Source organism: Mustela nigripes, chromosome 7 (assembly GCF_022355385.1).
Source record: "Mustela nigripes isolate SB6536 chromosome 7, MUSNIG.SB6536, whole genome shotgun sequence".
Taxonomy (NCBI): Eukaryota; Metazoa; Chordata; class Mammalia; order Carnivora; family Mustelidae; genus Mustela; species Mustela nigripes.
Window position 1 is genome coordinate 61,004,261 of NC_081563.1, and position 26,306 is coordinate 61,030,566.

Below are 26,306 nucleotides of genomic sequence, written 5' to 3' on the forward strand. Positions count from 1 at the left end.
AGTGTTTGCTGTAAAACTTACATAGGTATTTTTGATTAGAGTGGAGCCATACATTTTTTATTTACAAATTTGTTTCTGTGTCCTTGCCTTTGGTAAGACTTAGTATTATAACTTGTTATTTGATAATTTGTGTAGGATCTTTGTTCTTACCTGATACTTAAGCCATTATTTATGAGACTAAAACTGTGAAGTAAGCGTATTTTGAAAAAATTATAATTCTTAGGTTAGTACTTAAGAGTTTAATTCAGTAAATTGTTGATACTATAATCTATAAAATAGATTTCCTTTAGTTGGATATTGAAATGACTAGAAATCACAGGTAATTTGGTATTTTTTAGAAGGGAGAAATTTTTTTATTAAAAACTAAGGTGATTTATTAAAAAGCTAATTTAACACTATGGTACTTGTGTTGCTTTCATAGGAAGAGGTATAGAGTATCCTGTAGTAAGATGATATTACCGATAGGTAGATAGTACTCCCTTTTGAGCAAGAAGGTAACATTTGTGAGATTGATACTATGTATATTTCAAAATGTATATAGGTTACTCACCTGATTTGTGTGTAATCCTGTTTTTTAGTTTATTCTTTTTAAAATATGTAAAAATGTATATAGTTTTAAAACCAACAAAATATTTAGTGTTCTTGTTTGTAGTTACAGTAATGTGTATTATGTGTATTTCACATAATCATTATACATTAATGTCATATTTGTTTCTTTATAGATTAGAATATGGCTACATATCCCTGCTGTCATGCAGCACATTATCCCTTTTAGGACCTATGTTATTAGGTAAGTTTATAAAATCTTTTCCTCTTGATTAACAATGTACTACATTTAAATAGTTCTTAACATAGTGTAGAATTATGTTGTTAGAAAGTCTCTTGTACTGTACTCATGTCCTCTAGAGAACATTTTAATTGACAGTTTGGTGTATAATATTTTTTATGCTCACGTAGGCTCATATTTAATGTTCACTTTTAAGCAATTTATGTTGGACTTTTTTTCTTAAAGATTTTTTTTGTTTGTTTGTTTTTTTTTTAAGTAATACTTACACCCAGCATGGGGCTCAAACTCAAAACCACTACCTAGATCAAGAGTTGTATGTTCCAGCAACTGAACCAGCCAGATTCTTCTGGACCTTTTTTTTTTTCCTTTTACATGAATGTATAAAGAGGTTCACAGTGTTTACATGGCAGTTGACCTTATGCAGTCAACAAAGATATACAAGGATATTATGTTCTAGGCATTGGGGATATAGCAGAGAAGAAAAGATTTCTCTTTTTGAGCAGACTCTGTACAGGAATATAGGATGTAAGCTTTGAAGTTGGAAAGAATATGACATTAAAGAAAGTAGAAGCAGACTGTTGTGGAATATAATGTGTAGGGAGGAATAATTATGATAAGAGATTGGATAAGCAAGGGCAGGTTATTTTGGACGTTAAAGCCATTATAAAGAGTTTGGATTTAATTTTAGCAAAGGGATTCTATTCAATGCTTTTCAGCAGGTGAGTCATGATGATTTTTAGCAGATGACTTCAGCTTTTAAATGTATCATAAATTGTAGGATTGTCAAGAGTAGGAGCTGGGAGACCAGTTGAAAGGTTAGCTTAGTAGTCCTTGAAAGGAATGATGGTATGATGGTTACTGGTGCAAGGAAGGTGATTTTGAAAATTGAATTGATATAAGTGAAAATAAAGTGAATAGGATTGGTGATTCTGGGATTTAAAGGGGTGGGCCTCACTTAAGCGCCCCACCTCAATTTCTCTTTTGTGCTGTATCATTAACGGAGATGTGAAAGACTGATCAGGAGAACTGATCAGAACTTTGAGACTTAATTTTGAGATGCCTGTGGAACATTTAAGTGGCACTGGTGAATTGGGAGTATAAGCATATAATTAAGAACAGTACCATTAATTGAGTTATCGGTATAAGGACAGCAGTTATTAAACACTTCATGGAAGTGAGTGAGAGATTATCTGGGTAGAGAGTCTAGAAGGTGAATAGAAGTATGTTGAGGATGGAACCTTTGTATCAGTTTGCTTTTGCTGAGTAAGAAAACCACCCCCAAATCTTAGTGACTTAAAATAACAGCCATTTATTATTTCTCACAGTTCTTGGGCTTACTAGTTCTTTTGTTTTGGGCTGACATGGCTGGAACTGCATTCTCTAAAGATAGCACCTCACTCTTGTATCCTCTGGTTGATAGGTTGAGTGTTACTGGAAGTGGAGGCAAGTTCCTGTTCATCTTACAGTTGTCTAGTTGTTAGTTGGGGCATTAGCCATGTCTCCCTCATCCAGCAGCCTAACCTGGGTTCCTTTTCTTGGTGATGGAAGAGTTCCCATTAAGAAAGGGCAAGCTCAAAGGCATTTTAAACTTCTGTTTCTCTCACATCTTTTATTGTTCCATTGGTTACATCAGCTTTCGTGGTAAAGCTCAGAATCAGGGAGTAGAGAAATAGATGACACCTTTTGATGGGAAGAGTGGTGAAGTTGTATTGCAAAGACCTATGTAAAATGATAGGAGTATTTTGGGGCCATTTTGCAATCCATTAACAAACCTCAAGGATGTTGAAAGGTTGGATAGAGGAGGAGGAACTAACCAAATAGAACATGCAGGACCTGAGGAAAACCAGTGGTTTGTGATATCTGGAAGCCAAATAAAAAAATTTTTAAAAAAATATACACATTTAAAGAGGTTTGCTTATGTGGGGGGTAGATGTACTGTTACATATGAAAGCAGCACGAGCTTTGTACATGACAGGTGTGAGAATAAAAAGCTTCAGTGGAGGTACAGAGTCCAGTGTTAAATGACTTGGCTCTTGGCAGTTTCTGCTTCAGCAAAGGACATAGTGCCTCAGGTCACAATATTTGAAGCATCACTTAGGAATAATTTAAATTGGGAATGTTAATCCTAGGATGTCAGATTCTACTTTACTAAACATTTGGAAGTATGGAGCAAATGAATATTATTGAATTATTGAAGAGGTTTTAGGAGTATTTTACAGGTTTTTATATGTTTTATTTCTGAATCATTTAAGGTATTTATGCAAGCTCTCTGATCAGGAGTTAAGACAGAGTGCGGCTCGAAACATGGCTGACTTAATGTGGAGCACAGTGAAAGAACCATTGGATACAACATTATGCTTTGATAAAGAAAGCCTAGATCTTGCATTTAAGTACTTCATGTCACCGACTTTGACAATGAGATTGGCTGGACTAAGTCAGATAACGGTAGGCTATATTTATTTATTTTGAGTCATTTTTTAATTTGCCTTTCGCACTGTCATCATCATCATCATCATAATACCTGCTATTTATGGAGCACTTATGTGAGGCATTGTGCTAAGTATTTTACATGTTTTACTTTGTATGGTCCTGATAATTTCAGTATTTTCCTTATTTTATTTTTAAAAGATTAAAAAAAAATAATTTATTTTGAGAGAGAGACAGAAAGAGCACAAGTTGGGGGAGGGGCAAAGGGAGAAGCAGTCTCCCCACTGAGCAGGAAGCCTGATGCCGGTGAGATCCCAGCACCCTGGGATCATGACCTGAGCTGAAGGCAGACACTTAACCGATTGAACCACCCAAAAGCCCTGCAAGTAATGTTTTAAATAGAAACATGTATAGTAATACATATCTCATTTTGGGGATGAGATGGGAGGAAGACGTGGTATCCATAAGTCTATATTCTTGCACAATAGCAATTTGCTAGAGCTAAGAAGTTAGCTGAATGCTTTAGAATGGATATGCTTTTTCTGGTATACCAAGGTCTCCATGAACTTTACTTCTTTGTAGTGTAGTTATTCTTGGAGTAATTACCCAGGTATTAGACTTTGTAAATGTAGAAAATACTTGACATTTTTCTGAAGTAAATCATAAATGAATTTATTGAAGAAGCCTTTCCTTAAATTTTATTTCTGTAGTTTGACTTACCACTTGCTTGCATTAGGTTTTTGTGTTTTCCCCTTATTTAGCTTTGTTTTCTTGATTTTTCATATGTACTTAGTGGAATAAAGCATGAGGTATTACTGGTAGGATGAAATTATTTTATTTTAATATGATAAAAGAAATGCCAGACTAATTGGTGAGTGTGTATGTGAATCTTTCTGTCTTACGTTTTATAATTTTGATCTGGTTATTGATTTTATATATATCAAACCATGTTTCTTAACAGTTGGTAACATACCAGAAAAAACTTGTAAAAATACCTTTAATTTTTTTTTTCTCTAATTGTAGAATCAACTTCACACCTTCAATGATGTATGCAATAATGAATCCTTGGTATCAGACACAGAAACGTAAGTAGGAATATTAATTTATATATAAGTGTATCATTTTATTGTGCAGCTGCTTATATGGTAAATAATAATTGTGACTATTAGGTTTGAAGTATTTACTAGAAATTCTTTGCCTTGTGGCTTCATTTGTATAGTTTTGAATAAACTGTCAGAACAGTAGGTTGAACCATTTGTTTTTTAAAAGGTATACCAACACATAGTATTAGTGTCACAAAATGCAGAAGGGTACTATTTATAAGGGAAAATTTAGTAGTAAAGAATATGGTATTGTTAGTTTTCAGAAAGCACACTTGATACCAATAATGTGAAGATCTTATTCAACACATTTTTGGGGGAAAAACCAAGTCAGTGATGTTCATGTTTAGAAAGAAGTAGTTGTTATAGCTTAGGGCTTTTCAGTATCTTGGAAATATTTATTTATTCCAGTATTCCATTTAGGTGTTTGTCCAGTGTAGAAATCCATTTTAAAATCTCATTTGGGTAGTAATAGCTTCTGCTTGGACAGAATTGTATAGTTTTAAGGTGTTAGAAAATTCATAATTGTATGAAAGAGTCGTATTTTTGCTTTATTCTACCTTTTGTGCATTGATTTTAATTCTGTCCTGTGGAGTTAATCTCAGTTGAACCCAACCCTTTGTGAATGTGAAAGCCAAAGATGATACCTCTTTACGCTTTTGCATCTCCAGGCTAATGAGTTCTTATTCTTCCAATATATGTTATGGTGTTTAGATATATTACCAGATCATTCTTTCATCTTTGGCAATATTCTTGATTCATGATCCCCTTAAAATATGTTGCCTAGAGTTGATCATAGCTTTATAAATTCTGGGTCATATTGGAGTACTATTTCCAGTAGTCAGGACATTACAGAGACTATATCCAGTATGTAAAACTACAGCTCTGGATTTCCCTTTTTACTCCTTTAGTGCTGCCTCCTCCATAAGACTCCCTAAGAGAATGTTAAATTTGCCAGTACAGTAATTACCTCCCACCTCTGCCAAACAAAACAAAACAAAACAACCCTGGAATATCACTACAGTAACTTCACATGTCCAGGCTAGCTAGATCTTTATGTTGCTGAAACAGTGCATAGAGAGTAAGAAGGCATTCCATTGGGGGGAGAAAAAAAAACATGGGGTGTCTGTGTGGCTTAGTCTGTTAAGCATCTGCCTTCGATTCAGGTCAGTGATCTCAGGGTCCTGGGATTAAGTCCCGCATGCTCAATAGGGGAGTCTGCTTCACCCTCTGTCCCCCATACCCCCTCACCCCCGCTAGTGTGCATGTTCTCTCTCTTTCTCTTTCTCTCTGTCAAAGATAAATAAGATCTTATTAAGAAAAGTATAAGGAATGTGCATTCTAAAGACATGATAAAGGAAAGCGGGGGGAGAGTCCAAATTTTGAGAAACAGTGGATAGAGGTAGTTCAAATTGGGAAGAGGAGTGTTCTTACAAGGTGAGAAAATTATTGTTGCAGCCTATGAATTGTCTCTCTCCTTTTTAGCAGTTTTATTAAGGTATAAGTACTATATCTATCATAAAGTTTACTTGTTTTTATAGTGAATTTTAGGAAATTGACAGTTATATGAAAATCATCACAATCCAGTATGTATGTATGTATTTACTTATTTATTTGTAAGAGAGTGCCCATAAGCAGGGAGAATGGAAGGCAGAGGGAGAAGCAGGCTCTTCCATGATCAAGGAACCTGATGGTGGGACTTGATCCCAGGACCCTAGGATCCCAGGACCCTAGGATCATGACTTGAGCTGAAGGCAGACATTTAACTGACTGAGCCACCCAGGAGTCCTGCACAATCCAGTTTTAGAACATTTCCATCCCTTCAGTAAGATCCCCTTTGCCAATTTGTAGTCAGTTCCTAGTCTTGCTCCCACTAATATACTTTCTCTCTATAGATTTACCCATTATGGACATTTCATATGGATGGAATTATGATAGTTATCCTTTTCATTTAGTTTCTTTTCAGATATTCTTTCATTATATTGTTTTTCTTGAGGCTCATTTATGCTGTGGAGTGAAGTAGTACTTCATTCCTTATTGCAAAATAGTATTACATTATGTAAGTACAACATTTTGTTTTTCCATTTACCAGTTCTTATCTATTTTGATTATTCCCATTCTGGTTCATATGAATAACGCTCCTTTGTTTTATTATTTTAAAGATTTATTTACTTTAGAGAGAGCTTGTGGCCCCATGTAGCAGGGGAAGGGACAAAGGGAGAGGGAGAGAATCTCAGGCAGACTTATCAATGAGCATAGAGCCTGAAGTGAGGCTCGATCTTTTGACCCTAAGATCATGACCTAAACCAAAATCAAGAGTTGGACACTTAACTGATGAGCACCTGGGAGTCCCCTGAATAATGGTCCTTTAAACATTTGCGTACCTTTTTATGTTTTCATTTCTCTTGGTAAATAGAAGTGTAATGGCTGGTTTTTATGCTCATTTTGTGTCTCACTTAAAAAAACATTATCAAAATGTTTTTTAGCATAGCTGCATCTTTTTACATTCCAACTAGTAATGTATGAGGGATCCAGTTTCTCCCTGTTCTCAGCAGCACTTGTTATCATCTGTGTTTTTGATTATAGCTATGCTAGTGGGTATAAAGTAGTATTTCATTATGGCTTTAATATGTATTTCCCTAATTAATGACATTGAACATCTTTTTATATGGTTATGTGCTGTTCTATTTTGTGCGTTGTTTTTCCTTTTTTTTTAATAAGTAAATTGCTTATGCACATTTTTGCCCAGTTTTAAATTAATTGTCTTTTTTGTGGCCTAGTGTAAGATCTGTAGTACAGAATGTTCATAGGTGCTTAAGAAGACTGTTTAGCTTTCCTCCCATCTTTCTGTGCTGCCACAGTGATGCACATGAATGTCCTGGCAGTTGCTCACAGCAGTATTAACAAGGCCGAAAAGAGATGCAAATGCCAGGTTCTAATTAGGCCATGCTCCAAAGCCATCTTCTGGTTTCTTTTCTTTTTCTTTATTTATTTTTTTTTCTTCCATCTTCTGGTTTCTAACTGTGATGATGAAGCAGGTTTACATTGGTAAATTTTGAAATCACTGATAAGTACAGAGCTGGGGAAGTTGTTTTGAACCTCACAGGCAGGTTAAACAAATGTGGAGTAACCAGCTCCAGATTTGATATACAACTCAGAGTTCTAGAAAAATGGCAGAATAATCTGCTCCTTCCCACCAGTTTGGTTTCATTGTACTGACAACCTCAGCTGGCATCGTGGACCATGAAGAAGCAAGGTGAGAACACTGAGGAGGGAAAACCCTGGGGTTCTTTTTCTACAGATATAATACATATGTCAAAAAACATGCCTCTGTTGACTCTTGTGTTCCCCCCCCCCCCAAAAAATTTTTTTTTTTTGCTATTATTTTATAGAGTGTTGTGTATAGATGTAATGAGCTTTTAGTATTGTTTGCCTCTATACTCTTGTTTTTCTGTCTAGTTCTGTTATTAAGAGTAGGTTATTGAAGTCTCCAATTCCATTTAATCCTCCTCATTTTGTGGTATCCGTATTTGTGAATTTGCCTGTTTGCTGCAATTTATTTCTAATCCCCAAATCATTACTTGTGTTGCTTTCACGGTCATTTGTGGACATGCTCAGAACAGTAAAAAATTTGAGTCTTTAAACATGCACATTCCCAACTGAAGTCAAACAAGGTAATGCTCTACTTTCTTGTTTTACTGCTGGTACAGTGGTGACCAGAAGATGGAAATGGTAGCAGGCAGTGCACTGTAGTGTAGGAAGCTCCAGTTCTGAGGCCATTTGAGTAGAAAGTGAATCCCAACTCTAGGTTAGAGGGACAGCCTCAACCACGTCACCTAAACACTTCTGAATCTCAGTTTGTAAGGCAGAGAAAAAGGAAGATGTTGTTTTTTAGTGTAGCAACTTTATTTTTTGTATCCTGTTTTTAAAAGATTTTATTTATTTGACAGAAAAAGAGAGCATGCACACAAGTAAGGGAGAGGGAGAAACAGACTCCCATGGAGCAGGGAGTGCGATGTGGGGCTTGATCCCAGGACCCTGGGATCATGACCTGAGTGAAAGGCAGAAACTTAACCAACTGAACCACCCAGGCGCCCCATGCAACAACTTTATAGAATTGTCATGAGCAACAAAATTGACTGTATTGTCTTTATTTCTCTTCAGTTGTATGTATGTATGTGTGTATAATGGAATATAGTTGAAAAGAATGAAATCTTCCATTCATGACAACATGGATGGACCTTGAGGATGTTACAGTGAGATAAGTCACACAGAGAAAGATATATTTTGTAGGAACCTTGTATGTGGGCATGAAAAACAAATCCAAGCTTGTAGTGATTGTCAGAGGTGGGGGTGGGGAGTGAGTGAAATGGTGAAAGGGCTAAAAAAGGTGTAAATTTCTAGTTAAAATATAAATTGGGGTCGTAATGTATAGCATGTCAACTATAGTTAGTAATACTGTAATGCATAGTTGGAAGTTGCTAAGAGATTAGATCTTAAAGGTTCTTATTCTCACAAGAAAAAGAAATTTGTAACTGCATAATGATGTTAACTAGAGTTAGTGTGGTGATCATTTCATAATATATACAGATATTGATCATTGTTGTATGCCTGAACTGATAAAATGTTGTATGTCATGGTCTCTGATGGCATTTTTACATAAGGGGAAATATCCTCCCTTGTATTACCCTTAATGAAATGGGAGCTTCAAGATAAATTTTAGTTCTGTGAAGTGCATGTCTTTAAATTAGTTTCACATATGGATTGTGTACCTAGATCATGTATGTTTTGCATTTAATCAAACCTGCAGTCTTCCAGTCAAAGGTAAATGGCAAGTCACATTCTTGTACTGAGTCATGGTCCTAAAGAGAATCCACTTTAGGATGCAGTTGATCTTAATGATGCGTTCTTTTTACACATTAAAGGAGCAGGTGAGAATAGTTTGAAAAAGGATTCAAGAGTTCAGTATTGGCTAATTTAGTGTAGTGGCTTTTTATAGTAAAACTGCTGCAGCGAGTAGCAAGAATTGGCTGTATTTTTCTCCCTTCAGTTCTGTTACTTTTTGTTTTCATGTATTTTGGGACTTTTTTTCCCCCTTAGATCCATACATATAATTGTTATGTTCATGATCCTTTCATCCATTTATCAGTAAAAAATGTCCCACTTTGTCTCTTTGAAACATTTTTTGGCTTTAAGTTTATTTTGTCTGATGTTACTATAGCCACTGCAACTTTATTGTTTTCATGGTATATCTTTTTCCACTCTTATTTCCCCCCGTTGTCTTACTTTCAACCTCTTTGTGTTTTGGATCTAAAGTCTGCCGCTTATTTATTTATTTATTTATTTTAAAAGCTTGTCATTCAGAGGCAGGATTTAAAAACCAAATCCTATAATCTCTCTCTCTCTCTCTCTTTTTTTTTTAAGTAGGCTCCACGCACAGTGTGGGGCTTGAACTCAGAACCCTGAGATCAAGAGTTGTGTGCTTTATTCCTGAACCAGCTAGGCATCTTCTTCTCTGCCTTTTGATTGGAGTATTTAATCCATTTATTTTTAATGTCATTCTGTATTTGGATTTACATCTGCCATTTTGCTGTTTTCTGTATGCCACCTTTTTTGTTTTTCTGTTTCTCCTTTACTGCTTTTATCCTAGTATACCATTTTAATCCCATTGTTTTTTTTTTTAATACTTGAAAAATTATTTTCTTGGTGACTTCATTATAGGTTATAGTATGCATCTTAGTTACTTAGTCTTTAGATCAATAATGGACTTTTAGTAAAATATTGAAATATTGTTCTAGTATAGTGCTATTCCTTTGTTTCTGATGAGAGGCCAGCTGTTAAACGTACTGTGGTTCCCTTGTACACACATTTCATTTTCTCTTTCTGATCTCAAGATTTTGCTCTTCATCTTTGCCTTTTAACAATTTGATGATGAGCTGTGCATCTCCTTGTGTGTATCTACCTTAGTTGGAGTTTGTTGTGATTTCTGGATATGTAGATGACTTTTTTTTAATCAAAATGGGACATTTTGGCCATAATTTCTGTAGGGTGGTTGTTTGTTTGTTTGTTTGTTTTGCCTATTCCTGGGAGTCCACTTACATGTATGTATCCAGAGCCCTGAATAATTGTGATTGATAATGTTGTTTAGCTCTATACTTGGCTAAGTTATAGTCACAGTTCTGAATTAATAGAAAAGTCCAAGGTCTCCTTATAATATCCTTGAAGAAATTGAAAGAATGAGGCTTATTTTTTATAATTAGTTGTTGAAGTATCTTTCTGTATGTTACGCAGGTCAGAGAATTGACTCATGGATCATAGCTTTTGTAGGGCTATCCAAGAATAGGTAAAATACATCATTAATATTTTTATTTATTTATTTTTTTAAGATTTATTTCAAGTGAGAGAAGAGCAGAGGGAGAAGGACAAGTTGAGAGAGAGAGAGAGGACAGGGCACTGAGCCTGACAGGGCTTGATCCCATGACCCTGAGATCATGACCTGAGCCAAAATGAAGAGTCAGATACTTAACTGTCTGAGCCACCTAGGTGCCCCATTTTTTTTAAGGATTTTATTTATTTTTATTTTATTTATTTTTTTAAAGCCTTTTTTAAAAAAGAGGTTTTATTCATCAGAGAGAGAGCAGGTGAGCGAGCACAAGCAGGGGGAATAGTAGGTAGAGGGAGAAGAAGCAGGCTTCCTGCTGAGCAAGGAGCTTAATATGGTACTTGATCCCAGGACTGTGAGATCCTGACCTGAGCTGAAGGCAGGCGCCTAACCAACTGAGCCACTCAAGCATCCCTTTATTTATTTTAGAGATAACACATATGTAGGGGGCATCAATAATTTTATTTTAATCTTTTACCTTTTGAGGCGCATGTATCTAATTCATAGCTTTTTTCCCTCTTTAGACTTAAATGGCTTTTAAAAAAAGTTTTATTTATTTGTCAGAGAGGGAGAGAGTGCACAAGCAGGGGGAGCAGCAGGCAGAGGGAGAAACAGGCTCATTGTTGAGCAAGGAACCTAATGCGGGACTTGATCCCAGTACTCTGGGATCATGACCTGAGCTGAAGTAGATCCTTAACCTCCTGAGTCACTCAGGTGTCCCTTAAATGGCTTTTTAAATTCTTGTAACAAAGAAATTATTTTATCTTTTCAGTTTTTCCTGTGTATAATTCATGTAGATGGGAAGATATGGGAGCTCTCATGGCAAGTCCTATTTTGTCTGTTTTCTTCCATATACCTAATATACCCTATCCCTACTTTTTTCATTAAATAGCCATTTGAAAAATGTTTTTAAAGAAATGAGCAATCTGAAGAAGCTTGTATTTATTAAAGAAATTGAATTAAGAATTACTGGCTTTGCTCAGGTGCTTTGATTTTGGCTCAGTTCATGGTCTCAGGTTGTGAAACCAAGCCCTGTATTGGGCTCTGTGCCTGTTTAAAATTCTCTCTCCTGCCCCAACCCCTTAAAAAGAATTACTGACTTTGCAAAACAGGAAGCACCAGGCCCACTTGTGTTTACTAGTGAATTCTACCTAATGTTTAAAGAAGAAATTTAAGGAAGACGTTACCTTAATACCAAAACCATACAAAGACATGTGTTCAGTATGTCTCATGAACACAGATGCAAAAATCTTCATAAACTATAAGCAAATCAAATAGAACAGTATATAAAAAGAACTGTATACCACAACCAAGTGAGTTTTATCTCAGGTATGCAAGGCCGGTTGAATTCATGTAATCTATCACATCAACAGGTTAAGGAAGGAAAAGCACATCATCATATGAATAGATAAAGAAAAAGCATTTGGCAAACTTGAACACTTACCATAAAAACTCAGTAAATTAGGAATATAGAGGGTAACTTCCTTAGCTTGATAAAGAACCTACAGATAACATCATATTAATAGCACCTCAAAGGTTTTCTGATCAGGAACAAGGAGAAATGTGTTCCCTCTCTTCAGGTCTTTCACCATTGTACTGGAATCCTACCTAATGCAGTAAGGCAAAGGAAGGAAATAAAAGTTACACAGATTGGGAAGGAAGAAATTGGTCTTTGACTGGAGATGACATCATTATCTATGTAGAAAATCTGAAAGAATTCGGACTCATGGAACCTAGTGATAAAGGACAGCAAGCTTATAGGATACACAGTGAAAACTCATTTGCTTTTCTATATATCAGCACAGAACACATGAAATTTGAAATTTATTATTTAAAAAAAATAATAGCATGAGCAGGGAGGGGGCAGAGGGACAATCAGACTCCCCACTGAGTGGGGAGCTCAGTATGGGGCTTTATCCCAGGATCCTGAGACATGACCTTAGCTGAAGTCAGAGGCTTAACTGAGCCACCCAGGCACCCCTGCAATTTGAAATGTAAAATACAATACCACTTATGTTATCAAAACAAAAGTGAAATACTTGGGTATAGATCTTCATATTTTGTTAAATTTCTATGAGTAAAATTATATACCCTGATGAAAGATACCAAGGAACTAAATAAATGAAGAGATACTCCATATTTATGGATAGAACATGCAAAAATATAAAGATAACATTCTTCCCAACGATGATCTTTAAATTCATTGAAATCTCAGAATCCCGGCAAGTTATTTTCTGGATATCAAGAAAATAACTCCGACGTTTATATGGATAGACAGAGGACACATAATTATCAAGACAGTATTGAAAGGAAAAGAATAAAGTTGGAGGATTGATGCTGTCCATCTTCAAGACATACTGTAACATTGCAGTAATCAAGACAATGTGGTATTGGTGACATAGATTAATGGAACAGAATAGAGAGCTCAGAAACAGACCATATAAGTATAGTTAGTTGATCCTTGTCAGAAAAGCTAAGGCAATACCATGAAGCAAAGGTAGTCTTTTCATCAAATGGCATTGAAAGAATTGGACAACCAAATGCAAAAGAAAGAATCTAGACACAGACCTCATATACTTCATAAAGATTAATTTGAAATATATCCTGCACATAAACATAAAATGCAAAACTATATAACTCCTAGCAGATAGGAGAAAACCTGGGATGTCCTTGTGTATGGCAGTGACTTTTTGGATATAATACCATAATCCATGAAAGAAAGAATTGATAAGCCTGGATTTCATTTAATTTAAAAACTTGTGCTCTGTAAAAGATAGTGTCAAGAGAATGAGAAGATAGCCACAGGGAGAGGGGAAAATATTTGCAAAAGACTTATCTGATGAAGGACTGTTCCCAAAATTTACAGAGGATCACGAAATTCAACAGTAACTACATGAACAATCTGAATAAAAAGTATGCTAAACATTTTCTCAGCCATCTTGCTAATGGAAGAGATACAGATGGCAAACACATGAAAAGATGCCCTATATCTTTCATTAGGGAAATGCATATTAAAACACTAAAATTCCACTGCACATCTATTAGAACAGTCAAAATTCAGAATACTGATAACACCAAATGCTGACAAGGATGTGGAGCAACAAGAACTCTCATTTGTTGCTAGTTACACTTTGGAAGACTGTTTGGCAGTTTTTTACAAAACTCAACATACTCTTACCATAGGTCTCACAGTTGTGCTCCCTGATATTTACCCACAGAAGTTGAAAGCTTACATCTGCACAAAAGCCTGCAGATGGAGAAATCTTATGTCGAGTGAAAGAAGCCAGATTAAAAAAATTATGGGGGCGCCTGGGTGGCTGGGTGGGTGAAAGCCTCTGTCTTCGGCTCAGGTCATGATCCCAGAGTCTTGGGATCGAGCCCTGCATGGGGCTCTCTGCTCAGCGGGGAGCCTTCTTCCTCCTCTCTGCCTGCCTCTGCCTACTTGTGATCTCTGTCTGTCAAATAAATAAAATCTTTTAAAAAAAAAATCTTAAAAAAATTATGTAGTGTATCTTTTTTTGACACATGAAATTCTAGAAAATGAAAACTATAATAATGCAGATCACTGAGGAGTATGGTTGTGGAGACTGGTAAAGGGATGGATGACAGAGGGTCTTAAAGATACTTTTTGGGTTAATGTGTGTGTGTGTTATCTTGAGGGTAGTGATGAATTCATAGATGTATACCAAAGCTTAAATTCATCAAACTGTATACTTTAAGTGTCTAGTATATTATAGGTCATATATATCTGAAAGGTGTAAAAGATAATTAACTGATAAATTCACACTACCTTATTGGTAAAACTAATAAAGTAGGTTAGCTTCTATGTCAATGAGTTATTAATTCTAAAAGAGAATTGGTAGCTCTTAAAAAATGAAGGGTAATCTAAAACTGTTGTAAGATGTTTACTTTTTGAAATGCAGAATGAAATGTTGGTAGATGTAACTAAGGTGTTCTGCATCATCAGTTGATCTGTTTAGGGATCACTTAATCACCTTAGTCACTTTATTAATATCAGGCAGTGACTTTCAGTTTGGCTTTGAGAGAATTTTCTTCTTTTAACCCTCTCGGTAACCTATTTTTCTGGTGTTATCTTATTGTAGAGGGCATATTTGGAAACCTTCCCTGAATGATGGAAGTGCCTACTGTGGAAATTAAAAAGTGGGAAGGCATAGTCTTTCTCACTAGAGTGAGAAAATAATGTTGCTTTTTGTTATACTTGGTATTTTCACCTATGTACTCCTCCTTCCAGATTTGTCTTTGCTTGTTTGTAAATTCAGGCAATATTACCATTTCTTTTAGGTTTTTTTTTTTTTTTAAAGATATTTTTATTTTAGAGAGCACAAGCAGAAAGGATGGAGGCAGAGGGAGAGGGAGAGGGAGAGGGAGACAGAATCTCAAGCAGTTCTATGTGAAGCGTGGAGCCCAACCCAGGATTCAGTCCCATGACCCTGATGTCATGACCCCAGCCAAAGCCAGGAGTCAGATACCAACCCACTGCGCAGGCACCACTCTTTTAATTATTCTTTGTGGTACTCTAACCAGTTAATTGTCTGTAGTCACTTCTTTGTAATTTGTTTGTGGTCACACTTAAGTTTGGGGTCACATTTAAGGAGAACCTGGCTGGCTTAGACAGTGGAGCATGTAGCATGTGACTCTTGATCTCAAGAGTCATGAGTTCAAGCTCCACATTAGGCATGGAGTTTATTAATAAAAAAAAACCCAAATATTTATTTATTAATAAATAAATAAACTCACCTTCAAAAACCATTAAGGTTTTCCACTGAATCTGCTTTTTTGGCTTGGGAAAAAATGATATTAATAATTTTTTAATGTGTTAACTAATTTTATTATTTGATTTTAGGTCCATTGCAAAAGAACTTGCAGACTGGCTTATAAGCAACAATGTGGTAGAGCATATATTTGGACCAAATTTACATATTGAGGTTTGTGGACAATTACATGACATCGCTGCCCTATTAAGAGAAGAATATTTTAGAAAATTAGCTATAATAAGTTTTTCTTTTCCAGATTATCAAACAGTGCCAGGTGATTTTGAACTTCTTGGCAGCAGAAGGGAGATTGAGTACTCAGCATATTGATTGCATTTGGGCTGCAGCTCAGGTAATATTAACAGCTCACATTTATTAAGTTCTTCCTTATGATTTGTTCTAAGTGTTTAATTCCCTTATGAGGTAAGTTCTCCTATCCTAAATTTATAACTAAAGAAACTGAGACATAGAGAAAGTTGGGCATGGAATCTCTAAAGTCTGGCTTGAGAGTCTGTGTCTTACTATATTACTGGTAGAATTGAAAGAAATGAAGTCAGTCAGTTGGACTTTCTACATGAAACCATCTTGGTTTATTAAGAGACATTTACCTGTTTTTTGTTGATATAGTAAATCTTTCTCTCCTGCATATTATATTGGTATTTTTCTTTCCTGTTACAGTTTTCTTTAGTTTTTTGAATAAGCATATATCTACATGGTTCAAAATCCAGAAAATAAATATAGAAGTGTATGTTATGTATTTTCCCCCCTCTTGTCCCTGTTTCCCAGGAATACCATTCTTCTAAGGTACGTCATAGATTTTCTACATAAATAGCTAACTGTAAGCTTTTTTCTTGTAATTCTCTTTTCTTTTTGTCCTCTTTATTACAAATGCTGCATACTAAGTGGACTTGGGTTGCTTTTTTTTCCCACTTTATTTATCGTCTTTATTACAAATGTTGCATACTAAATGGACTTGGGTTGTTTTTTTTTTTTTTTTCACTTTATTTATTGTCAAGATTACTGCATATCAGTATCTGAAACACCAATTTTTTAAAGAGGGCATAGTGTTTCAGTACTTGCTTGTATGATAATTTAATTAACCCAATTCCTATTCATAGGCATTATTTTTTTCCCCAATCTTTTCTGTTACAAATCTTTTCTGTGCTAAAGTAAATTCTAATATGTTCATTTCATCCATGTGCAAAAGATTTGTCTTTGAAGGAGAATTGTTAGGTTAAAGCATCTGTTTGGTTTACTGGGGGTTCCTAATGGTGTGATAATGCCTATTTTCCCTCATCTTCCTTAGTACGTTGTGTCCTTACACTTCTTGATATTTGCTAAACTGATGGTTGAAATGTGTATTTTAAATTTGCATTCTGTTTATGTGAATCCCATTGCAAATCTTGTGTTTAAGAGCCATTCTTGTTTCCTTTACTAGATATTCTTTGTCATTTATCAGAGATTTTACTTTTTCATTTTGTAGGAGACCTTTATATATCAGTGAAATTGGACTTGTGTCTGTGTTAAGAATTAGGACTATTTTCTGCTTTGATGTTGTCGTTTGGTTAAGGTGGTTTTTGGTGTTCGGTTTCAAGTTTGTGGTTTCAGACTTGTGGTTGAATTATTTTTATGTCCTGTGGATTTCGTCTTAAGGTGTGCAATATCTTTTCTACTCCAAAGGGTTTTTTTTTTGTTTGTGTATTTGTTTGTTTTTAAGGTTTTTATTTATTTGACAGAGAACCAAGTAGCAGAGCGACAGGCAGAGGCAGAGGGACAGGGAGAAGCAGGCTCTCCACTAAGCAGGGAGCCTGACCTGGAGCTTGATTCCACATGACCTGAGCAGAAAACAGCTGCTTAACTGACTGAGCCACCCAGACACCCCTTTTCCACTCCAAAGTTCTAAAAAAGTTCTCCTTTAGTTCCTTTCTGTTTCAAATTTTATATTTTAGTTTTATTTTTTTTAAAAGATTTTATTTGAGAGAGAGAGAGAAAGTGTGAGCAGGGGTCACGATGGTGAAGATGGGCAGAGGGTGAAGGAACAGTAATCTCCCCTCTGAGCAGAGAGCCCGACATGGGGTTCCATTCTAGGACTCTGGGATCATGCATGACCTGAGCCAAAGGCAGATGCTTAACTGACTGAGCCACCCAGGTGCCCCTGTATTTTAGTCTTTGAGCCATTTGGAATTACGCTTGGTTCAAGGTGTCGTTTATCTAACTTTTTACCTCATTTTTTGTTAATGTAGTTGTCCCCATTCCACTTGTTCAGTAATTCTTCTTTTCCTTATTGAAATGAGATACCAGTTTATTTTGACTAGGTCAGTTTCTGGAGTCTTTAGACTGTCATGATCTGTATACCAGGGATTGGTAAACTTTTGGCTTGGTAAACAAGGCTTTTGGGTCGGCCAATTCATTTTGTAAATATTTTTTGCAACATAACCTTGTACTTTCTTTGGCGTATTGCTTGTGGCTACTTCCATACTACAGTGGCAGAGTATAGTACTTACCTATATAATACTTACCACTTTAAATCCTGAAATAATTGACTGTCTGGTCCTTCAAGAAAACATTTGCTGATCGTCGGTTTAACTTATGTCTTTACTTTTTTTTTTTGAGTATTCCTATCTGACAGGGCTGGCTCTTTTTTAAAATATATTTTTACATATTTTTTAAAATAAAAAAGATTTTTAAAGAATTTCTCTGGAAATGCCTGGGTGTCTCAGTCAGTTAAACATCTGCCTTCAGCTCAGGTCATGATCCCAGAGTCCAGGGATTGAGTTCTGCATTGAGCTCCCCACTCAGCGGGAAGCTGCTTCTCTCTCTGCTCTGACTGCAGCTCTTCTAGTGCTCTCTTGCTCTCTCCGACAAATAAAATCTTTTTAAGAAATTTTTTCTTCATTTGTTTTAATGTAAATTTTAGCATTGACTTAGTCTTTTAAAATATTGTAATTTTAATTGTCATAATGATGAATTTGAAGTCTTTCTATCCAAAGCTTAACAATGTTTCTTTTGTATCTTTCAAAATTTTAAAGTTCCTTGTACATGTTTTATTTTATATTAGGCTTATTCTTAGGAACTTAAGTTATTATTGCTATAATAATAGGCATTTCTCCCATTATACTTACTCTATTATATTTCTCTTCCTTCCATTATGGTTGATTACTGCATATATTCATAAACTTTTTATACGAACAGTTTCAAATTTTTTTTTTTAAGATTTTATTTATTTATTTGACAGACACAGATCACAGTAGGCAGAGAGGCAGGCAGAAAGAGGAGGAAGCAGGCCCCTTGCTGAGCAGAGAACCTGATGTGGGGCTCCATCTCAGGACCTGGGATCATGACCTGAGCTGAAGGCAGAGGCTTTAACCCACTGAGACACCCAGGTGCCCCAGTTTCAAATTTTTGATAATGATTTTGTGTCTTGGGGCGCCTGAGTCGCTCAGCTGGTTAGGCATCTTCCTTCCGCTCAGGTCATGATCCCCAGGTCCTGGGATCGAGCCCCAATCAGGTTCCCTGCTCAGAGGGGAGTCTGCTTTTATACCTTTCTCCCCAACATTCCCCTTGCTCTTGTGCTCTCTCACTCTCTCTGTCAAATAAATAAATAAAATCTTTAAAAAAAAAGTGATTGTGTGTCCCGAGACCTTATGTCTTAAGATTGGTTGTGGTGATTTTTCAATACTTTTTTTACTTTCCGTATTTAATATTATATATTTATACATCACTGTCATTTGAGTAAGTTAAAGAGGCACTTTCTGTTTCAGAACAAAAGGAAATTTTTTAAAAAGTTTACACATTTTAGTAGATTTAAAGTTTTTATTTTGTTCAGAGCAAGACTAGGACAATAGTCCTAGGAGAATAATGATAAATGTATCATTACAGAATAGCTAGAAATAGTAGAGAATTCTTTATTGAAACTTTATCAAATTGATAACTTCTAGTATGGCCTGTTAAAGGTTTTAGCATTTTGCCCTAGCAAGAATTTGAAGCAATTTAGTAAGGGAATAATTAAAAATTGTGGCATAATCTGTGAGACAGTTTGCAAAAACTTAAACTATCTATAAAAGATTAACTATATAAAATAAGTATATTTTAAGGGTTAATTTAATTGGGTCTTTCTGTGGTTTGTTACTTACCACTTCTGAATCTACTACAAATTTAGAATAATCGGGAATTTTTACATTTTGAGTTTTTGTTTTTTTTTTAAATTTGAGTACTGGGGGTTAGGGAAGGAAAAAATGAAACAAGGGAGACAAACCATAAGAGATTCTTAATCTCACAAAACAAACTGAGGGATGGGGGGTGGGGATATGGGGGCTGGGTGATGGATATTGAGGAGGGTATGTGCTATGGTGAGTGCTGTGAAATGGGTAAGCCTGATGATGCACAGACCTGTACCCCTGGGGCAAATAATACATTATGTGTTAATAAAAAAAATTTGAGCACCAAATAAAATTAATTTCAAAGCATCAGGGTTGCTTAGTTTCTTACAGTCTTACCTTAGTCTTTTTTCCTCCGATGTGGAGTAACTTTTTGACGTCAGTTCGCTCATCTGAGATACATACATCCATATGCACAATATATACACATACACACACAGTTTCCTCATGGTAATTGCATTGTTTGCTGCTCTTTTCATTGTATCAGAATTCTTGTATTGGAATCCAAGGAGATGACAAATGGATTTGAAATTGATAGAAAAATTATTCGTAAATATTTGAAAAATGCTGATCTTTGTAATTAAATGTAAGTTCAAATAATGTAATAGCATTTTCATTTATTGGATAATTCCCATTATGTTTAGTAATGCATTATATTGACCAGAGTGTGCAGTAACATTTGGGAAGAAATACAGCAGTTCTTTTTTTGGTAATTTATTCTGTAAATACATGTACATAAAGATGTTCACTACAGCATTGACCATGCTAGCAGAAAAGGAATGTCACTGTAAGACTACTTCAATAAATTTTGGGAAATTCATTTATCCTTTGTAGCCATGAGAAGGACCGAAGGTGCTGTTTTATGTTCATGTGGAACAGTATGTAAGAAAGAGTTTTACTAAGCATTGCATAGGTAATAGATCTTTTATTGATCTAAAATTGATCTTTTATTGATGCAGTATTGCAACATGTATTTAAACTGTTATAAAAAGAGGATGCACATGTATGTGTATAACATATATACATGCAGTTTGTGCTTATGAATGCGTGGAGCTATTTTGAAAAATACACAAGAAATTTTAATAGGTTTATTTGTGGGTATACGATCTAGGATAGATGGAAGACTTCCTTTTCATTGTCTATGTTTATGTAAATTTTGAAACTTTTACATTTATTAGTTTTTCAGTAAATACAGAGACTAGTATATAAAGTTAAGGTAAATATTTCGACATTTAAGTGACTTTCCACCATTGAAATTTACCTATTCCAGTTTGACTTGGTTACCTTTATATTTGCCTCTACACACCCTTTCACTGTAAAATGTTTTAGTCATAGGACATCAAAAAATCCCTTCAGAATCCTTGCACTATACTGGATTATATTGTTAAATGCTTCAGATTTGAAGGATGCTTGTGTAAATGCATGTAAATTACTGATATAATATATTTTTTTAAGATTTTATTTATTTATTTGACAGATCACAAGTAGGCAGAGAGACCAGCAGAGAGACAGGCAGAGAGAGTGGGGGAAGCAGGCTCCCTGCTGTGAGCAGAGACCCCGATGCGGGTCTCAATCCCAGGACCCTGAGATCATGAGCTGAGCTGAAAGCAGAGGCTTAACCCACTGAGCCACCCAGGCACCCATGATAAAATAATTTTATCTTAATATGGAGCTAAGTTATTTGGGGTCGATCTTTGTATCAATGGCAAAAGTCAGATTCTTTAGGATTTAGTAGGATTTGAATGTCATCTGATTCAGATGTGCTTTATACACATAATTGTCAGATTCTTAAAAGGATTAGTGTTGACTAATTTTAGAAGCACTGACCTACACTCTAATGCTTATTAGCTTCTGCATGTATACTTGTATACACATTTAGATTACTGCTTTGTGAGACATTGCATACTACTAGTATGTGAAGTTATGACTGCTTGAGTTAGAATCTGGGCACTGTAATACCCTTCTTTGTTACATCTTAGAGATTTGAATTCTTTGCTTCCTGCCTTAAGAGTTCTTAACATGAGCTGTGTTCTTTTTATGTGTTGTTGGGTGTCTTCATGTATGCCTTTGTGATCCATTCATATTTAAGAAAGATGACAAGGTAAGTGGCCTGGGTATTGTTGACTGTTGTGAAATATTTTTTTATTAGAGGTCTCTCAAGTGGGACTCCTGTTTGGAAACATTTTCTAGGGTAGTAATGGTAAAACAACTTGTACTTTTCTCATTAAAAAGTCACTACTAGGCTTTCTGCCTGTGCGACTTCTAAAAGAGAGTGAAAAGGGATACCAGTATCTGTGGTTAAAAGCTATGGTTTTATGTATTTTTTACCCAAGGGAGAGCCCTGGCGGCTGGATAGAATAAATAAGTTGGGTGTTCCTGTTTTCCTGACTGATGGCTGACAAATACAATTATTAAGAGTATCCAGGGAAAACCTTTGTTTTTATTTCCATATCTCCTGCTGTCCATCAGATCTAGGTCTCTGAGTCTGGTATCTTCCCTAGTTACAGTGCGAAGGTTGACTTACTCCTCTGCAGCTCACTCACAAAGTACTCTGAGCTACATCCTTCTCCACTTGTACGTTTTAAAATGCATTCCTTTCATTTTAGTCTTTCAGAGGTTTGTTGAAATCTAGTATCTATTCCTAATTTTCATTTTCTTTGTGGGTTTGTTTCTTTTCATTCTAAAATACAGTGATTGATTCTCTTCTGTAGAAGATGAGGGAATTCTCATTATTTATCTTTTCTCATTTTCTGCTTCCCTGTTTTTACTGTATTTGTATTTTATCAAATTATATGTTTTAAATTCTACACTACAACCGTAATTTCTACACAGTTGTTTAGTGCTAATTTTGTATTTAGGTCATAACTCACCACCAGTCCTTTTTCCTCATTTCTGTTTCTCTCATTCCAGAATTAATGGATATTTATTCATGTGGATTTCATTGAGTAGCTTTTGTTTTCCTAAAGAGAAATTTGTGAATGTTCTATTATGGGTTACTATATACTTGATGTATCTGTTTTCTTTGTATTTGAAGTGTTTGAATGATGGATACTAAAGCCACTCTTATTTCCCCTCAAAACTTTGTAGTAGACATGATTAGTAGTTTGAAGATTGGGATGATGCCTTTTAGCACTTATATTTACTTTTTCTCTTATTTTCTTCATTAATTCTTTTATTGTGATATAAATATATGTTAACATAAAATTTACCATTTTAACCATTAGTAACTATACAGTTCAATGCCATAAATACATTTAGTGTAGTGTATATGTCTCCAAAGTCTGTATCAAAAACTTTGACACTATGTGCAACAAAATCTCTATACTCATTAAACAATAACTGTTAATTTTTCCCTCCTACAAGCTCTTGGTTTCCTCTGTTCTACATTCTGTCTGTATGAATATGTCTCTTCTGGGTATTTCAGTTAAGTAGAATCATAAAATATTTGTCTGACTTGTTAGACACAGTGCTTTTGGAGGTTATCCCTGTTACCACCTATATAAAAATTTTCTTTTTATGGACAAATAGTCCATGGCTTATATATACCGCATTTAGTGTATTCATTCCTTTCTTTCTTATTTTCCTTCCTTCCTTCCTTCCTTCCTTCCTTCCTTCCTTCCTTCCTTCCTTCCTATTTTTTTATTTGAGAAAGAGAAAGAGTGTGAGAGGGACAGAGGGAGAGAATCTCAAAGCAGCTCAGTCCCACAACCCATGCACTCATGACCAGAGCTGAAACCAAGAGTCAGATGCTCAACTGATCAAACCACGTAAGCACTGTAAGGGCCTACTTAGCCAGAGTGACTCCATCTCGGTTAAACAGCCATTTTGTTGTTTGTGTAGTAAAACTTAAATTGACCCCCCGCTACACACACACACACACACACACACACACACACACACACACACACACACGGACGGGTCAGGTCAGGTGGAGATAATAGAGCACAAATGCAAGGATGAGTTAGGCCAAGTGGAGACATCCAATCAGTAAAGCACACGTATTATCTCCCTAACCACCAAAGAATGTAAACCCCGCCTTTTGGGTGCCAATTCTGACCAGAGTGATAGGCTAGTTCAGAACAGCTACTATAAGGGTAAATTGTAATTCAATTGGCCACCAGCATGTGACCTAATATGACTATGCAACTTTCTCTGTGTGTTACAATCTCATTGGCCACCTGTATGTGGCCAGGCTCAACCACCTGGCCTTTGCTCTATAAAAGCTAGTCTGTGAGGCTGGGAGTGGTTGCTCTCTCCATAAGAGACGGGCCCAACCAGTTGGTTTGATTCTCGATGCCTGCGTGAAATAAAGATTTGCTTGACCTTCACTTTGTATCAGTCTTGCTCCTTTGATAACACAACCCAACAGGCACCCCTAGTGTTTTTGGTTTTGTGTGTGGTTTGTTTTTTGTTTTTTTTTTTTTAACCCCTAGTGTTTTCATTTCTACATTCTAATTACTCTTGTTTTCTTGCAGGCTTCACAGCTTTCTTTTTGAAGATTGTTTTGGCTTTTAGAACTCCTTGCAAGTCCCTATGAATTTGAGGATTGGCTTTTTCATTCTCCATTTTCCAGAAAGGCCCTTAGAATTTTGAAGGGATTGTATTGAATCTATAGATCTCTTTGGGGTAGTATTAACATATTAACCATGTTAAGTCTTCCTATCCATGAACATGGATGTCTTCCCATTTTTTGAACCCTTAATTTCCTTGAGCAGTGTTTTGTAGTTTTCAGTATACAAGTATTTCACATCCTTTTTTTTTTTTTTTTAAGATTTTATTTATTTGAGAGAAAGAGAATATGAGTGGGGGTAGGAACAAAGGGAGAGGGAGAGAGGCAGACTCCTTGCTGAGCATGGAGCCCAACATAGGGCTTAATCCTGAGGATCATGCCTCGAGTGGTAGTCAGATGCTTAACCAACTGAGCCACTCAGGCACCCCTCACTCTTGTTAGATTAATTTTTAAGTACAGTTAATTCTTGAATAACACAGGTTTGAACTCCCTAGGTCCACATACATACAGATTTTTTTTTAGAAGTATAGTATAGTACTGTAAGTATATTTTCTCAACAATTTTCTTAACATTTCCTTTATTATAAGAGTATGGTATATATTATATATAAACAAAAAATTTGTGTTAACTTTATGTTATAGGTATTCTGCTTTAGATTATTGATTTATATTCTTTGTTTATATGATTTTATATGATTTATATTCTTTACATTTATATAAATATATATATATATTTATATTCTTAACAGTCAGCAGTAGGCTGTGTTAGTTATGTTTTTGGAAGTCAGGGTTATATCCAGTTTTTTGACTGCACAGGAGATCTGTGCTTCAAACCTCTGTGTTGTTCAAGTTGTATTTTATTCGTATTCTTTATTCTTATTCTTACTGTATTTTATTCTTCGTATGCTATTGTAAATGGAATAGCTATCTAAAATTCCTTGTCAGGTAATTAATTGTGGATATATGGAAACATACCTGAATTTTGTTGATCTATACTCTTACACTGTCTACTTGATTTTTAGCTCTACTAGCTTTTTATATATAGCTTTTTCTCTTTATAGGATTGTGTCATTTTTGAGCAGTTTTACATCATTTCTAATTTGGGTCCATTAAATGTTTTGTGAGGGGGTAGAGTCCAATAACTATGGTTAGAATTTCAGCATAGTGTTGAATAACAATGATAAATATGAACATTCTTATCTTGTTCCTCATCCTAGGGGGAAATCAGTTATTTATCATTGGGTATGTTGTTAGCTGTGGGTTTTTCATAAATATCCTTTATCACGTTAAGGAGTTTACCCTCTATTCTTAGTGTTCCAAGAGTTTCTATTACGAAAGGGTTTTGGATTTTGTCACATTGTTTTTCTGCATCAATTAAGATGCCCATGTGGCTTTTTTCCATTGATTAATACATTTTAGAGTAATTCTCCTTTTGAACCACACTTGCATTCCTGGGATAAGTCTTACTTGGTTATAGTGAATAATCCTTTTGGTATGATCTTGGATTTGATTTGCTAATAGTTGCTGGAGAACTCTTTGTCATTTATAAGATACTGCTTAGTAATTTTCTATTCTTTTTTTTTTTTTTTTAAGATTTTATTTATTTATTTGACACAGAGAGAGAGATCACAGGTAGGCAGAGAGGCAGGCAGAGAGAGAGAGGCAGAAGCAGGCTCCCTGCCGATCAGAGAGCCCGATGCAGGGCTTGATCTCAGGACCCTGAGATCATGACCTGGGCCGAAGGCAGAGGCTTAATTAACCCACTGAGCTACCCAGGTGCCCTGTAATTTTCTGTTCTTATGAAGACTTGGGCCTCATAGAATGAGTTAAGTATTTACTTCTGTTCAGTTTTTTGGGGAGGATTTGAGAAGGATTGGTGTTAATTTTTTTATTAACAAATTTGTTAGAATTCCCCAGGTAAGCCATGCATTTTAGTACTTTGTTGAGAGGTTTTTGATTACCGATTCAATCTCTTATTATAGGTCTGTTGACCTTTCCTTCTTGAGTCAATGTAGTTAGTTTGAAAAGAATTTGTCCCTATCTTCTAGGTTACCTGATTTTTTTGGTGTACTGTTGTTTGTAGCATTCTGTTAATTTTTTTTTTTAATCTGTAAGTTTGATAGTAATATCTCACTTGCATTTCTTATTTATGTCTTTGCACTCTTTCTTTCA

General features: G+C 35.4%; 1 protein-coding gene across 4 annotated transcripts in view; it reads left to right on the top strand.

Moving 5' to 3' along the window:
* Positions 1-26,306, top strand: part of USP34 (ubiquitin specific peptidase 34) — a 239,199-nt gene that overhangs the window by 68,260 nt on the left and 144,633 nt on the right. For all 4 annotated transcript variants that reach the window (XM_059406010.1, XM_059406012.1, XM_059406011.1 and 1 more), the window contains 5 exons: positions 723-790; positions 3,040-3,232; positions 4,238-4,299; positions 15,561-15,642; positions 15,728-15,820. In XM_059406010.1, coding sequence (XP_059261993.1) covers positions 723-790; positions 3,040-3,232; positions 4,238-4,299; positions 15,561-15,642; positions 15,728-15,820 — 498 coding nt within the window. The remainder of the gene's footprint in view (positions 1-722; positions 791-3,039; positions 3,233-4,237; positions 4,300-15,560; positions 15,643-15,727; positions 15,821-26,306) is intronic.